Here is a 17,342-nt window from a genome sequence, read left to right on the forward strand (position 1 = left end):
TGGATGTCGGTCCCTAACCCCGTCGTAAGTCAGGGAGTATACCTGTACTTGTTAATGGTATTTAAATAAAATGTGAATGTTTTCATAGTCGACTGACTTTTTTGTGTTTCATTTTTCTTGATTGTATTTCCGTTCACTCATAAAATCCAGCATCCACCCTGGAACCGGAACCTTGTATAGCGGTACTTGTTACTGTTTCATAAATTAAAATGTTAATGCTTCTTATTTCTAACTGATAAAGCTGCATAGGAGTCAGAAATGGTTAATCAATATAGATGTGTGTGTAGCAAAAGACTGATTACTGTACATCTTAAATCATATTTATTACAGTAGGTTCTCAAATTTCGCGAGTTTTTAATTCAACGTTTTTTATTTGGACACAAAAAAAAAAACTACCCTGGTACACAATTTCAAATATCGACGGAGGAAACTCGAATTCTTAGTTGTTTGTGGTGCTAGCAGCGCCATTAGTTCCTTCCCGCCCACGCACTGAGACAGCCAGAACTTTATGGATGTGGCCCAGGATGGGCCCACATCCAACTATCCCACCTCTAGCCTCGGAATCAACCCACCATCCACCCAAGCTCAACATTGCTGTGTCTTTGGTTTGTGTGTATTTTTTTTTATAAACTTTTTCTGTGTTGTTTTTAGTTTTTATTTAACTTTATCTGTGTTATTTTCGTTGGTTTACTAGGATGTTGCTTTATTACAAATAGTAATTTGCCAAAAAATTAGGGTAAATAAGGCAAAATTTAGCCAAATATGAGAACCAACTGTATACTGTACATGACATTGAGTGTGAGGCATTTGACTGAGCATTAAACTGGACTAGACTGGTACTGGACACATCATTCTGATGACCCTGTGTCCTTGACACATACACTGTGTCAAGGACTCGGGGCACACCACAGAACCAGTGGCAGTTATTTAAGGTTCTTTACAAACCGTCTGTTCTGTGTGTTTCTATAAAAAGAGAACTAAAATTTCACACTTAATGTAAATTATGAAATACCACATGCAGTGAAGGAATCATTAATACATGGTTGCTTGTTTTCTAGCAAGCCTGTTTGACTCGCCTTTGAACAACACTGTAGCCGTCTGTATGGGAACCACTGCATTAGATAATAAGTAACCTAAACCTTAATATTCATAGCTTTAGTTTGACAATTGACTTTAATAAATTTAATATAGACCAATGATATACAGTGCAGTACTCTACTAGAATTTCTGAATATCATGACTTATATCAACTTGATAGTACACCTGTACTATGATTCCAGTGCATCCCTAGTGTATTTATCAGTGTGTAGTAAATAATATTGCACATATAGTGTATTATGCATCTGCATACAGTATTCTCTGGTATAATCTCTAATCAGTTGTTTGAGAGTACATGTTGCCAAATTGAGCAATCATACATCACACAAAGGTAATAAATAACATTGTTAGGAATGTATCTCCATACCAAATACTGTACTGTACAGTATCTTATAATGACCCCGCATCTTGGGTGAAAATCTTCCAGTAAGTTATTCTTTTATTTTCAAGTCAAATTACATACTGTATTTTATTTTTCTATTATTGAAGATGTTATAATTATGATGAATCACACAACATAAGAGGTTGATCATATGAAAATATAATATTGAATCAATAAACCTAACGAATGCGGCAATGCCTGATCCCCCCCCCCCACCCTCAGCTTGTTTTTATATGCAATGTCTTGGCTCTTGTACTTAGTAGCTCTCATTATGCCTACAGCAATTTTGATTAGACCACAGTAAGTACAGTGAGCAAGTGTTAATCTTTTTATAAGATTTTTTTTAACTTTACTCATTTCTTAAAATACAAGCTCTACATAATTTTACCCATTTCTTAAAACCCACAAGTATCAACGTTAAAGACAATATATGCAATATATATAAAACGTTCACAAAAATAAGTTTAGGTGGCGATGTGTGGCGTATTGATATGATACGTATGAAGGCAGGACTCGCACTGAGACCCGTGCCGTGCGACCCCTTCACATAGATGTTCAACCGCACATACAAAAACACAGACTGTCTGGATTGCTGCTAGATTTTCTCGACTTTTAAAAATATTTCTGGTGAATAGAGGGGCAGTCCGGAGCACTTCACAAAGTCCCAAAAAACAGCACATTGAAGTGCAGTTTATAGAGGTTTACCTGATATCTAACAAGTAAAATAAGTTGAGGTTCTTAATCTACAAGAGAATCTAGAATAGTACCAAGCCACTAATATTAACAATCTTGGGGTTTTCATACGCAAAGTTACATTATGATCTAAATTATCGCTTTAGGGTTTTCATATGCAAATTTGTGCATGAAGTAAAAAATTTAAATAAAATAATTTCTTTTGAAAATGAACCCTAGATACCCAAAACACACATTTGGCAACGTCAGCACGATCTGGTAACTATGTAGACTACACTCCAAGGTCACCACTCCCTCGAGAGACGTAGAGTGAGGGGCGATATGATCGAGGTGTATAAATGGAAGTCAGGGCTGAACAAAGGGGACATTACAAAGGTACTCAAACTATCCAACTAGGAGCAAACTCGTAACAATGGTTTTAAATTAGACAAATTCAGATTTAGGCGCCAAATAGGTAAACATTGGTTTGGAAATAGAGTAGTGGATGAGTGGAACAAGTTACCAAATATCATCATTAACTCGAATACGCTGGATAGCTTCAAACATAGGTTGGATGGATATATGAGCAATAGGGGTTGGGTGTAAATGGGACCCAATGATATAACATTGACTTACATTTCCCATGCATTTTCTTGCGACTTGTGGTGATTTCTTGTACATTACAGTGATTTCATTTATTCATAACAGTGTTGTGAGAGTTTTGAACCATGTCTCGTGTTGTTGGCGAAGATGGAAGGTGGGAAAACGTAGAAATTGCAAGGAGATTGCACAACGTGGTGATAGTGTAGTGCTTCTTGGTGCCTTTCCCTAATGAAATATTAATTCTTTCTCAAACTTTCTTCTACAGTATAACTATTTTTTTCGTAAATATGTACGCTTTAAAATGTTCATATTGGAATCACATGAAATAATGAAGGGAATAAAGTGATGTATAGTATAAACATTTTCATTAAGCATAAATTTTTTTTTGTGTTCTATTCGCGCTTATGTATAGAAATAATTTTTATCGTGATTACTTGCTGTATATACCCTGTAAGGGTTTATAGATAATTTATTTACAATGCTAATTCAAGAAATACCACCTTCTTTTCTCAAACAGCAGGAATGTATGACTCATTATGTACAATTATCTCTCATATGGCACAGTCAAGGGCGGTGAGGTGAGTAACAGGCCATGTCGAGTGTCTCGCCAGAGAGCAGCTACCCAAACCCAAGAGTGTTAAGAATCACCAGGGTGTATATCCTGCCAGCTTTAGTGTGTGTTTACTTAACCCCTGGGCTTCAGACTATGTCAGCATTCCCCCAAAAAACACATACACACATGGGTATATTTGGGAACATTTAAAAAAACAAATAAATAAAAATTCTAGTCTTACAAACTGGCCATGCATGATATTAACATGAAAAAATACATGTCCTTACCACAGGCTGGCAACACGGGCTGGGAAGAGTTGAGAATGTTCGTGAAGTGGCGTGTGTGTGATGCAATAGTACGAGGTAAATGGGGAACCAGTGGTGTAATGGTTAGCTTGCTCACCTCGTAAGCTAGCAGACCCGAGTTCGATCCCCGGGCAGGGTGAAACTATGGGCAAGTTTATTTACGCCATTTGCGTCTACTCAGCAGTAATTGGGAACCTGGATATTATTCAATTTGCGGATCGTGTTCCGGGGTAATGGTTAGCCAGTGCAGTTGGCGAGTTGTCCAGTCTTCTCGGACTATTCCTTGACACTGGGTCATGCAACTAGTTAACTTAGGGTGTGGTTGTTATGTTGGTGACAGCTTCTACACTTTAAACAATTCGAGCTTAGGTGGCCCTTGGGCTGGCCATCCTCGTTACATGAGGGGCAACCATTAGTATGAGGTAAACAACACTAATTTCTAGGCAGTATGAGGTACAGGACACTTGTTTTACTATGTTACTATATTACTATTTACAGTACCTATTTGGCAACACAATCTAGCCAGGTCTGCCCTTTTTATTCAGATAGGCCAGCGAGAGATAAAAACGTCATTTAACGTGACCCTGAAGCCTATAGTCCAAGAGCCCAGGCACTTTTAATCATGTGTCTGAGGCCAAAAGGTTTGAGGGTCGTTTCTGAATCAGAATTTTATGCTGAATCTGAAAATCCATTTCTTAATTGCCGCAGCTGCTGCGTTTTTGGAGAAAAACAGTGTTTTTTGTTGTTTTTATACCCTATTTTGGGGAAAAGTATAAAACAATGTTTTTACTTCGTGGAGTTATTAAATATCCATTTATACTAGCATGTATGGTATCAAAATAAAGATATTATGTTGTTGAACACATAGGCATTAAAAATAATACATGTAAGCTCAGTATCCATGGTTACAGGAGTGCTATTTGCCAAAAAATGAGAACATTTGTCCATTATTTCTCACGGATCCCCTAAGATACATGTATATATATATATATATCATATTGTATTATTGTTGATTGATTGAATTGTTGAAAAATATTCAAGCATAGCATGAATATATGGTTGTTGTTGTTATTTTTCTGTATTACTCCCACAGGTGGATGGGTCTGTTAACAAAACGGACAAGTCAAAACTGATGCATAAGTTGGAAGAAAGAGTGAAAAGTAGCAAACCAGTGAGTCGGGATGCATGTGCCATTGATGCAATGTTTCTCATACGAACTCTAGTCAATGTACCAGCCACATTTGGTGAAATTGCCAAACTTGTTCTGACACGGTTGTTGGGATTTGCCAAAAGGGTAGACTTTGTATGTGATTTATACAAAACCCCATCCATCAAAGATATCGAGCATGGTATCCGTGGATCTGATGCTACACATACCAACTTCATTATCTCTGGTCCTGACCAGAAGCGCCCAAAGGATTTCAATGCCTCGCTCAAGTCCGCGAATTTCAAAACAGCCCTCCTACACTTCCTTGTAAAGGAATGGAAGAGAACATCATACATTGAGCAGATCCGAGGCTACACGCTATTTGTAGGACTGGATGACAAAGCCTATCAATATGATGTAAAGGATGACAGTATTCACGTGCAAGAGGTCCCCAGCCTGGTCTGCAACCACGAGGAGGCAGATACTCGGTTGATCTGGCATGTTAAGCATATGTGCGAGTCCTACAAAGGTGGTAACATCATTATCCGGTCCTCTGACACTGATGTTCTTATAATTTTGCTTACGCATGCCCATGTCATACCAGGACAGCTATGGCTCGACGTTGGTGTAAGTACTAACAACACCAGGCGATATATAGATGTATCCCAGTTAGCTCACAGCCTTGGAGCAGAGTTGTGTGGTGCCCTGTCAGGACTCCATGCCTTCACAGGATGTGACTACACAGCTAGTTTTGTACGCAAAGGTAAAGTCCGCCCTTTGGCTTTAATGGAAAAGGAACAAAGGTTCATCGCAGCATTCGCCAAATTGGGAGATTCAGCTCACATATCATCAGATCTGTTAACAGACATGGAGGCCTTTGTTTGTAGCATGTATGGGAAGCCCAACCTAACATCAGTGAATACAGCCAGACATATGCTATTTGATCAGCATTTTGCACCAAAACAAAAATCTCAGCCTTTGCATAAAATCAAAGGAACCGACCCTAGTAATTTGCCTCCATGCAAATCTGTGCTCTTGGAGAAATTGAAGCGTGCAAATCTGGTAGCATCAATGTGGAAAAACGCAATTACCCCAGAATCGTACAAGTGGGCTCCAGAAGAAAATGGATGGCTGCTAGAGAACGGTCGCTATGTTATTAACTGGTTTGAAGGGCAACAGGTCCCAGAAGATGTATGCCTCCACATTGATGATAACGTGGGTACAGATATGGCTAATGAGGAGGAAGATGAAACGGAGTACTGTTCCTCCTCTGATGAGTCAGACAGTGACTCTGACTAATTTGTGACACTACAAATTTTATTGGAATATGTTTTGGAGACATAACAGAACAGTTTGTCTAAGTTTTCCTACATTATAACAATTAGGCCATGAGAGTCTAAGGAACATGCCTTGTTGGCGCTTTATTTAGTACACCAAATTCATAAGTTACAATTATGGTATACTGCATAAAACTGGGATTCAGTTTTATGTACACTTCTGCCTAAGGTAACCATAACCTGAGGACAGGAACTATGGGACGACATTTAACCAGATTTTTTGTCTTGGCAGCAAAATCTGACAGGGGGTGGAGAAAACTTTACTGTCAATATTCTATAGCAGTCACATACTCGCAATAAGTATTGCTATAAGTGTTATACAGAGGTTATAACCAATTTACAAGATCAGTATCACAGTGACATTATAGACGATACATCCTTCATGAGAAATCACTGACTGCACCGATTAAAGAACTGGTTTTTTTCACAAAAGAGCTCTTGTTACCATGGATACCCAGCTTACATGTATTATTTTGATGTATGTGCGTTCAAAAAGATAATATCTGTACTTTGATACCCTACATGCTAGTATAAATGGATATTTAATAACTCCACGAAGTAAAATCGTTGTTTTATACTTTTCCCCAAAATAAGGTGCGAAAACAACAAAAAACACTGTTTTTCTCCAAAAACGCAGCAGCTGCGGCAATTAAGAAATGGATTTTCAGATTCGGCATAAAATTCTGATTCAGAAACGACCCTCAAACCTTTTGGCCTCAGACACATGATTAAAAGTGCCTGGGCTCTTGGACTACTAGGAGTTAAGTTGCCTGGCAGTGAGCTTGGTTATAAAATGTGGCTTCAGAGTCAATCTTCCATTCTTGTGTTTGCAAGTATTTTTAATTTATCTTTAAAAAAAAAAGTAATACAAGTACTGTACTGTATTGTATCATAAGCTATTAAATTATAAGAGAAGTTCAAATTAAATGCTTAAAATTTTGTGAGTGTTTACAGGTAGTCATTTTCCACAAACAAGGGAAACTACTTCACTAATCCAAGAAATGATCAGATAAAGTATAACAAAAAGCTATATCAATGCATCACAAAAAAACAACACTATAGCAACAAAATAAACTTACCCTTTTAAAAGTGACTTATTGAAATCCCCGATGGTAGTCAATAGAATACAAAGTATTTTCATAAAAACTGGATATACTAAAAATGTTGTTCCTTGTATGAAGACATGTAGCGAGGTTTGTGACATGGCAGCATGAATATCACTGGTCTGGAGGGAAACACCACTGAAGAAGAAGATGGTTGACACTGCCCCATACTTGACAGTTATCTCAGGGTATATCAGTCCTGAAAATGTAAAATTTATAAATTATTTCTTATATACGATAACAAGTAAATTCACACAAGATTTATAAAAATACTATACAGTATTATACAAAACACTGCCACACAGTAGGACACAAGAAACGTGAGGACACGTGTTTTTTTTTTTTATGGGGAATAGCCCACCCAGGCACAGGTCATCGACCCACAACGGGGCCTAGGGGACGAAAAAATAAGAGTTAAAAGAAATTAAAAATATATGAGAATAAGAATGTATTAATCTACACCACGAAGATGCCGGAAAACCAGAATTTTTAAGTTAGACAGATTGTAAGAGATGGAAACACAGAAGGCAGAGCATTCCACAGTTTGGCTGTGTGAGGAAAGAAGGATGTACTATAACGGGTTATTCTAGTGTGACCGACATCCACACAGAAACGGTGGGCACCGCGGTCAAGACGAGTATCCTTATAAATTTGCTTTACTTTAGTAGTTGTGCAAGTATATTGGATTAGGTTAGGTTAGGTTAGGCTAAAGAAGGTGAGGTTTGGTTAGTTAGTTTAATTTACTGTACAGTGGTCCTTCGGTTAACGAGCACAATTCGTTCCAGAAGGTTGCTCGTTAACCAAGAAACTCGTTAACCGAAACCATTGTTTCAATTGGTTTTTGGGCAATTAGTTCCAGCTCACCGAAAATTGCCTAAAATCAACAAAAAAGGTAGAAAAGTACTCTTACTTTGAGGCGTGTATGTAGAAGGCTCGATGATGATGGGAATTAGAATGGGGGTGGAGGAGAGGGGAGAAAAGAAGGCATTGGAGTGGAACAGAAGTCACCCCATGGTGCCATTTCACCAATATTTTAGTTCTCTTGGTGAAATTCAAGATTATTTTCTTTAAATCAACACTGCACTGCATTATATATTATCAATATGTAAAATAAATTTTAAGTTGACCAATAATTTGCTTGGAAACACAGAAAAAAAAGCATTTAGTTGGAGAGTCTGAAGCAAGATGTTACCTCCACTGAAAAGACAGAGACTGACGCCTGTATAGTGTGTTGACAGGCTGTTTGGCGCACAAAAAACTAGCTTCCTATACTTCAATTATGTTCAATAATTGTTAAAACGACTAAAAAATTTAATATAAAACTTTTAAAATTATTGAATAGTATAAACTTCTTGATATTTACTAAAATAGTAAGGAATTTAAGCCCTAGAACCGATTACTGTATTGGCGGACTAATACTACAGCTGGTGGACCACCAAATGCAAGCAAAAACATGTTGAGGTCGGCTCATTAAAAACTTGTTAATCGAGGGATTGCTCGTTAACCGAAGTTAAGAATCTTATGGAAGGTAAATCGTTAACTGAAATCTTGTTAACCGAGGGATCACTGTATAGTTACTTTGCTTAATTTTATGAGCCATAAATTATAGAATGTAGCAGTATCTGGTACAGTCAGTCCTCGACACAACGGGGTTAGGGACCGATGACCAGGTCGTAAGTCGAAAATGCAAAAATACATAGAAAATTTAAAATGGGTGTCTCCTTTTCTTCTCAGCACCACGAGAACTCTCACTTTTACGCTTGCCAGCTATTTTAAAGGGAATTACAAACAATAATTTTGTCAGTGCACAGCACGATCACTAACGTCGGGACTCGAAAATACGTAATTTGAAAAATATTTTATACGACCATGGCCGTTGTATGTCCGGGTTGTCGTAAGTCAAGGAGTACCTGTATTCATAAGAATACTGTATAAGAATGGAGGAAAGTGCAGCGGGCCTATTGGCCCATACTGGGCAGTTCTGTTTACACCCAACCCCTATCGCTCATATATCCATCAGACCTAAGTTTGAAACTATCCAGCGTATTCGAGTTAGTGATGATGTTTCGAGTTGTATTCTTGTACGTATTCTATACGGGAAAAATGCTTTGAAAAAAAACAAAAAAACAATGACGAGATAAATGATGGACATAGGTTTTGAACTTTGGAGTCCTAGCCACAGATAAATGGTGAAGGAGGCATAGAAGTGATTCATGTAAAAACCATTGCTCAAATATTTTTGTTAAAGGTGGAGTATATGGCTAACACCAGAAGCAGTTGTTCATTTTTCCGCAGAAGGACTTTGGATGATAGTAGTAATAAAAATTATATGACAACAAAAGAAACCTACCTAACTTCCTAGCCGGGCCCCCAACCCCCCTGGCACATTAAACAGAAAAAACTTTGATATCTGGTAACAATGAAAGCAACTTTCTTGAAGCGGCATTGTGTAATTTTACAATTTTTTTGGACATAAGAGTACTGAAAGTTCAGTTGTTCACGAAAAGAAATGAAGATCCGATGACAACAGACAACATGCATCGACACAGTATATTTTTCAGTGTTATATTTACAGTAATTAATTAATTTCTTCATTTACAAAGCACATAGAGACATGATTTTAGTATCATGTGATCAGTTTTAGCCGTGTTTACCCCGCAATTTCCTTCATCCTTCATACCCTGCCTACTACAGGTGAATTATGATTGTAGATAGAGAAAAAAATACTTATGGTAACTATTGATGACTGACCCACGGCCGATTTTTCATAGAAAACGATTATAAAAACACTGCAATTTCACTGCTTTATAGTGGACACTGTCATAGTTTGTGCAAATGTGTTACAAAGTTGTTATTTCTAAATTAAACCTCACCTATCCTTAGTTAATATGAAAAACAAGCAGCAGAAGCATTGTTAGACCTTACCAACCTAACCAAACAAATCTACCTAACTTCCTAGCCGGGGGCCCCCGGTATATTAAACAGAAAGAGCTTAGTATGATATGGTGTAATTTTACGTTTTTTGTGGATGTGAGAGCAGCCACCCATACCGAACGGTTCTTAAGCATACACAGTACACTGAGCATTGGCGTTGATCCGGCCCAGGTGGTGGAGTGTTTTGAAACACGTCAATATGATTGGCTGTTTACATCCTGGGATGAGACATCACCGCTGCATTACCGCCGACAAAATAAAGTAGTGTGCGCCTAATTATCTACCAATGAAGCATTTGCACGAGAAATGATTATCATATCAGAACTCACTTATGAAATTTAACCTAAAAAAAATATGCAGGGGGGGGGGGTCAGTCATCAATATTAACCATACTTTTAAATAAGTTGTAGTATCGTATTATTCGGATTAGCACATCTTCAAATCGCAGAGAAGCACTTACTTTTAGGTAAGTTCTACCTCATATACATTCCTCAACCCTTGAAACTTCTTGGAAATGTGTTTCTTTCAGAAAAATCGCACACTAGTGAGGAACGCCTAAGAAATAAGATCAATAAATCTCCACCTGTTTTCTACCCGCTGGGGTTAGGGCCCCCCTGGTAGGGATTAGGGTCCCCTGCAGGGGTTAGGTTAGGATCTAGATGTTTGGTTTCTGATATGTTTGGGTGTATTTTGTTTAGACCTCACCTTCGTTTTTGATGGAAAATAGCCATTTTTTATCAAAGATGCCTTGCATCTTTTTTTTTTAAAAATGACCCATTTCCCATGGAAATGAAGGTCAGATCTGAACAAACACGTCAAAATACATCAGAAATAAAACATCTCTTGAAAAATTCGAGGGTGTGCTAAAACGAAAAATTACCCTATCTATCATCCAAAGAACACTTTGAAAAATTGAATGTAATTGAACAACTCCTGGTGTTAGTCGTCTGCTCTACTATTACTGTATTTCTTGTCAATTTCATATTGTAAGAAAGCGTTTATTTATATGGTGAAATGCTGTACAGTAGGTAGTTGAGACATACAATTGGTCTTGACTATTACTAAATAAGTGGTAAGACTACTGTACTGATACCCTTGTTCTTCACATCTGCAGTCATAACCACTCCTAGGTCCGAAACATTCTCTACAAAGGCTACAGTCACACCGATCTAACATCATTATGAATTATTTTTTTATTTATTTAGGAAACAGTACGGATATTTACCTCCTTTAGAGCCCACACCAGGTGCGATATAGGCCAGGATGATCACTAAACACATGGTGTACATAAACCAGTGTCTGGTGAAAAAGGTTTTAACACTCATCTCATTGTTAGATAGAGTCTTCACACGTCAACAATATTCCTTTTAAACGTGTCAATAACCACTGTGTTGACACATCAACTAAGATGGGAAACTAACTTAACATTTTTATTAACAAGTTTCATCTTTTAATGTATGACTTAGTCATATTTCTAGTAGTTTATTTTTAGGAGAGTAGAAATATTAATAAAATAGTACGTATGTATAACCATAGAGTACGTTTTTCTTCTTGAGGCTTTAAATGGTTTAGATTCAGTTTGTTTATATATAACTACCACCATCGCTTTAAATATAAAACTACTCACGATCAAACACCAACTCCGTGAAGCCCGAACCCTTACATACACTTGACATATTTTACTATATGGCTCTATCAATTATGAACAATTTATTTTCTAAAGTACAGAGATGCTCACTGTCTTGGGTCCAGTTTTACTACAGGAGGAAACTGAGGTACCTAGAGAATAACTGCGATGTTCGGCACTGTACGCAGGTATCGAATCCGAATCACAAGTTATAGGCAAAGTTACCGCTGTATCGCCGACTCTTCGATAATGTAGTCATATTTTAACGTAATGTAACTTGATTGTTATGATATTTTCGATATTTACATTAGTTAAAATTATGGGCTTCCTCATGTAAACTCTGTTTTCTAGAAAATTCAATTGGGTTGGGGAGATTTGAGGCTGTTTCATCCTAACATTTTTCTCACTGCTCTCACTTGTATCACTACTTTCAGTGATCGGTCTATAACGACGCCTAGATCTACAGTATACAGTATTCCTTTTAACGGTATCCATAAAAGTATTATTCACAGAATAGTTGTGATTAGGATACCTTGTCAATCTACTAGTGTAGACGCTTAGGTTGTGGGGTTATGTGATATTTGGTTCACACTCAGGATGGGATGGAGAAAGGAAACTCACAATGTGCTCTCTGTATACATATTGTATTGGATGTACAGTGCAGCTTGGTGCTGGGAAGTGGCAGCGTGGTTACAAGCGTGAAGTAGAGAGAGCTGGTTGGTGAGGGTGCTCAGAGGAGGACCAGCTTGTGGGTCGCCATGGTCGCCGGTGGGAGCGAGGGCCGCCAGGCAGGAGCTGAGGAGGTGGTGTTGCTTGAAGACTGGCTGTAGGTAGAACGAGTGGTCACCACGAGGTGTGTGGGTCGCCATGGTCGCCGGCTGGAGCGAGGGCCGCCAGGCAGGAGTGAAGGGTGTTGCTTGAAGACTGGCTGTAGGTAGAAAGAAGTAGGTCACCACGAGGTGAGATCTTATATAGCGGAGGTAGGCGTGGCTTAATAGTTGACCTCCGTCATGTAAGGCGGCGCTGGTTGACCTAGACCACGAGGCATACACTGGGAATTCACGGGTCGGCTACTCAGCGACAAAAGCGTTTAAGAACATAAGAATGGAGGAAACTGCAGCGGGCCTATTGGCCCATACTGGGCAGTCCCGTTTACACCCAACCCCTATTGCTCATATAAGCATCCAACCTATGTTTGAAGCTATTCAGCATATTCGAGTTAATGATGATATTTGGTAACTTGTTCCATTCATCCACCACTCTGTTTCCAAACCAGTGTTTACCTATTTCCCGCCTAAATCTAAATTTGTCTAATTTAAAACCATTGTTACGAGTTCGCTCCTGGTTGGATAGTTTGAGTACCTTTGTAATGTCCCCTTTGTTTAGCCCTGCCTTCCACTTGTACACCTCTATCAGGTCGCCCCTCGCTCTACGTCTCTCGAGGGAGTGCAAATTAAGATGCTTTAACCTGTCTCTATACTCAAGGTTCCTAATGCCCGGATTAGTCTTGTCATTCTCCTCTGAATTCTTTCCAAGGATTCTATATCCATTCTGTAATACGGTGACCAGAACTGAACTGCGTAATCCAGGTGTGGTCTCACAAGAGCAAGATACAGTTTTAGGATGACCTCGCTAGTCTTGTAACTAACACTCCTTTGTATGAACCCAAGTACTTTATTAGCCTTGTTACGAGCAAAAACACATTGTTTACTTGGCTTAAGGTTCCTACTTATCATTACTCCTAAATCTCTCTCGCAGTCGGATTTCTCTATGGCATCGTTGTTCATCTGGTATCTGGTTTCCCTGTTTCCATCTCCTATACTGAGTACTTTACATTTGTCCACGTTGAATTTCATCTGCCATTTTTCAGACCATTCGAAAAATTTGTTTAGATCTTCCTGTAGTTTTGCTGAGTCCTCGTCAGATTTAATAACACGTCCTATTTTAGTGTCATCAGCAAATTTACTTATGTTGCTGTCTATGCCGATATCTATGTCGTTTATGTATATAATAAATAATAATGGTCCAAGCACTGAGCCTTGGGGAACTCCACTAGTGACGTTGCTCCAATGCGATTTAGTGCCGTTTATGCTCACTCGCTGTTTCCTGTCCCGTAACCACGCCCTAATCCATTTATGGATATTACCTTTGATGCCATGCGCTTCTACCTTTCTAATTAGTCTTTCATGGGGGACTCTGTCGAAGGCTTTGCTAAAGTCTAGATATACCACATCATAATTGTGCCCCTCGTCCACCGATTCGAAAACTGATGAAAAGAATGTTAATAGATTAGTTAGACATGAACGTCCACTTGTAGCTTTTCATGCTGTAAATCATTGATCAATCGGTGCTTCTCCAGGTGATTTCGAACAGAGTTTGGAAATGATTGTTTCCGGTATATTCACTATTGATGTTAGAATCGATTGGCAGTTAGGAGGATAGTGATCTATCCCCATCTTGAAAAAATCGGTATTACATCTGGCTATCCTCCAGGATTCTGGTACTACAATCTGTTTTTATGACACATGTTAAACAACTTTGGCTAAGGAATACTAGTTTTTCCACATTCCTTTAATACTCTGGCAAATATCTCATCGGGACCAGGTGACTTATTAGGCTTTAGTTTGTCTATTTGCTTACTAACATCGTTACTAGTCACTATTATCTCACTTAATTTATTTTCTTCACTATCTCTGACTAGAGTCGGTGCCTCGGGTATCATGTTTAAATTTTCGGTGGTGAAAACTGTTGAAAAATATTTATTCAAATTATTGCTCATTTCTCTGTCGTTATCAGTGAGCTCGCCGGTGTCTGACCGTATTGGTCCAATCTTTTCTCGTGTTTTAGTTTGATACATTTGGTAGAATCCTTTGGGGTTTGTCTTTGCCTCCCTTGCTATCCTTACCTGTGGGGAGGAATCCACTACAAAGGTAATCCCGTAAAAATTTCATGTTAATTTTTGACACCATACATCGTAATAATATTTATAAACTATGTTAAGGAACTGTGGTGTAATTTTTTCTGAACGGTTTATTATAAGTTTTATGCCATTAAAGAAGTTTTATCAAAGAGCGGCGTAATGAACCACAGACGTATTACCATTAAGTCCTAAGTAACTTAAAACATGACTAATAACCTATGAACATGTAGTATTATATGATTACAATTTAACATAATATATTATGAATGCTGTTATAATATCTTAAGTGTGTTACAAACATGGCTGCTCATATATGCCATCCTGTCTCTGGCAAAGAAGAGATTGCAGTAAGTAAAATTAATTGCTAAAGACAAATACTGGAAATTAAACATATACTTATTACCATTATCTGAAAAGCTTAGAACCACCGTTTTATATTTATTAAAAGTTTGTAGTGTTATACATCATGTGTATACAAGTCACAAGTTATTATTTACGACATTGCTTCAGTCCTCGTCATCAGAGTCTTCTGTGTACAACAGATTCCTTCACCTTGTTTAAGGCATTTCTCATCATCTGCTTGACAGTTACACATCTCGGTGCATGTCATGCTATTCTTTCTGATTCTTTCTGTATGAACATGACAATGATCCACATTTCCTGACGCCACATCCACATTTAACAAGTTCTGTGATTGCTTCTGGAGCTGGTGGTTGGTCTGATATTACTAGTATGAAACAGTCATTGTCAATCTTCCAGCCATGCTCTAATTGTGAAAGCATTTCACTGTCTGCATCACAAGACCACAGAAGAGCTTGATACCTTCCTCTCAATATATGATACTTTAGAGTTGCTGCAGTCGCTGGTAGTTCTCCAGCTTCTGCCTGCGTTATCTTGAAGAGATGCCATCTAAGTTTTGACAGTTTAGTGAAAGTCATTCGTGGACAGTAGAGCTTAAATACAAATTCCTCTAGACCAATATACATGTCTGCTGGAGGGCATTTGGTCTACTCAGCATCTTGAATGCATCTAGGACTTTTGTGTTAGATTTCATCAAAGTGCTCCAACATGCTTTCTTTCCTTTGCCAACAAATTTTCCAATGCAGTCAGATCCTGTGAAGGCATGGAAACCTGTAAGGCTCTGGAATGTCTGGCCCAGTAGCATCATATATGCATTTGAAAGAAACAATGTGTCGTCGCTCACCAGTTCCTGTTATCATGCTTGCATTTTCTCCAAGTTGAGACTGCTTTGATAATATGCCTAGAACAAACACGTCAGAGCCTGGTGACATGATATGTACAGTGCTGCCTTTCTGTGATGCATATATGGCATGAATGATGAGCAGAGCATCTGCTTCCTCTTGGTTACTTTTCTACTGTTAAACATTTTCACCATTTGATTGCACCGTTCTTTATTGATAGCACAGATGAGGTTTTGCTTGAGTGGAACAAGCAATGCTTTGTTTCCTAGATAGGTGGTCAGTGGTGATTTTGTCTTGTCGTTGGTGACTAACTTCTTGAGAGACTTTAATCTGTGTTGAATCTGTGATTTCATAGCTGTATGCTTTTGCTTCCTTGCCATAGCGTCGGTTTCTTGTTCTTTGTTTAGCGAGTGGCCTACGTCATAGCGATCAAAGACAAGGTGCAAAGCAGCATAACTTTTTCCCTAGCTGATAATGTTTTGATGAAGTGGTCTGCAAACTCTGCAATTTTTTTACAAAGTTGATAGTTCGTGAGCTCATGCCATGTCATCGATGATGAGAGTCTTATGACATGGTTCATTTTGAGGATCTGCAACGCTTTGAACATCAGTAGACTCTTCACTTTTTGGAGCTGCTTCAAGGAGACCCATGAGCTTGCTTTTGTCTTAGCAAACAAGGACAGACCCATCTGGGGGGAAGAGAGATCTTGGCAGACAAGTATATCTGCCAATCGCCTCTTGTAGATGGATTTCATCACGGGATCTTGCGATGATTAGCAGTCTAGCAAGCAAAGATCTGTCCTGCTTAAGTTCTATAACCTGTGGAAGTAATTTGATGGTTGAAGTCTTGTTTGCTGCTTTCTACAACAGAAGATTAACCATGGACATCTTTTCCCAGTTGCTTACTGGACCAACAATGCGTTGCTTGATAAAATTTTCGTAACTGTGTTTTCCATCTTAATAGTTTTATTATTATTATTTTAATTTTTATTTTTTATTTTATTTTTTTTTTACGGGAATTAGCTCGCCCGGACACAGGTCGAACGGGGCCTAGGGGGCGAAAAAAATAAGAATAGAAATAAATTAAAAATATAAAAGAAAAAGGATATGTTAATCATGTCATGCTTGATATTTTTGGTAATACAGCCTCAGTTACCAAGTTTAAAAAAAAAATCCTGACAAAATGGATTACAGTCAACAATAACATTGTGCGGCTTCTGTACATCAGCATATTGGCGGCTGACAGCTGTAGAGAGCTCATGTGTTTTGTTCTTTTGTAATCTTTATGATTTTGATATTTTATGTAATGAACTTAATTTAAAAACCCAAATGGTATTATTTGATCTTTTGTCACCTAGATACTCAGTGCGACATGCCTCTCAAACGATTTTTTTCCTCTCTTACTTCTCTGGACAAATACGACCTTAAATCCCACCAGAAAAAAATACACCATTTATTTT

The 17,342-nt window shown here is 38.2% G+C and overlaps 1 protein-coding gene across 2 annotated transcripts in view; it reads right to left on the reverse strand.

Annotated features, from left to right (window-relative positions):
* LOC121872957 (sodium/bile acid cotransporter 7-like) overlaps nt 1–11,709 on the reverse strand; it is a 46,731-nt gene extending 35,022 nt beyond the window's left edge. For both annotated transcript variants that reach the window (XR_006090179.1, XM_042376102.1), the window contains exons 1-2: nt 11,360–11,709; nt 7,177–7,399 (exon numbers count right to left, since the gene is read on the reverse strand). Coding sequence is in view for 1 of the 2 variants with exons in the window: in XM_042376102.1 (XP_042232036.1) it covers nt 7,177–7,399; nt 11,360–11,459 (323 nt within the window). In the remaining variant the exon portion in view is untranslated. The remainder of the gene's footprint in view (nt 1–7,176; nt 7,400–11,359) is intronic.
* Between the last annotated feature and the right edge of the window lie 5,633 nt (nt 11,710–17,342).

The sequence above is a fragment of the Homarus americanus genome, unplaced genomic scaffold (genome assembly GCF_018991925.1).
Source record: "Homarus americanus isolate GMGI-L3 unplaced genomic scaffold, GMGI_Hamer_2.0 scaffold11022, whole genome shotgun sequence".
Classification (NCBI taxonomy): domain Eukaryota; kingdom Metazoa; phylum Arthropoda; class Malacostraca; order Decapoda; family Nephropidae; genus Homarus; species Homarus americanus.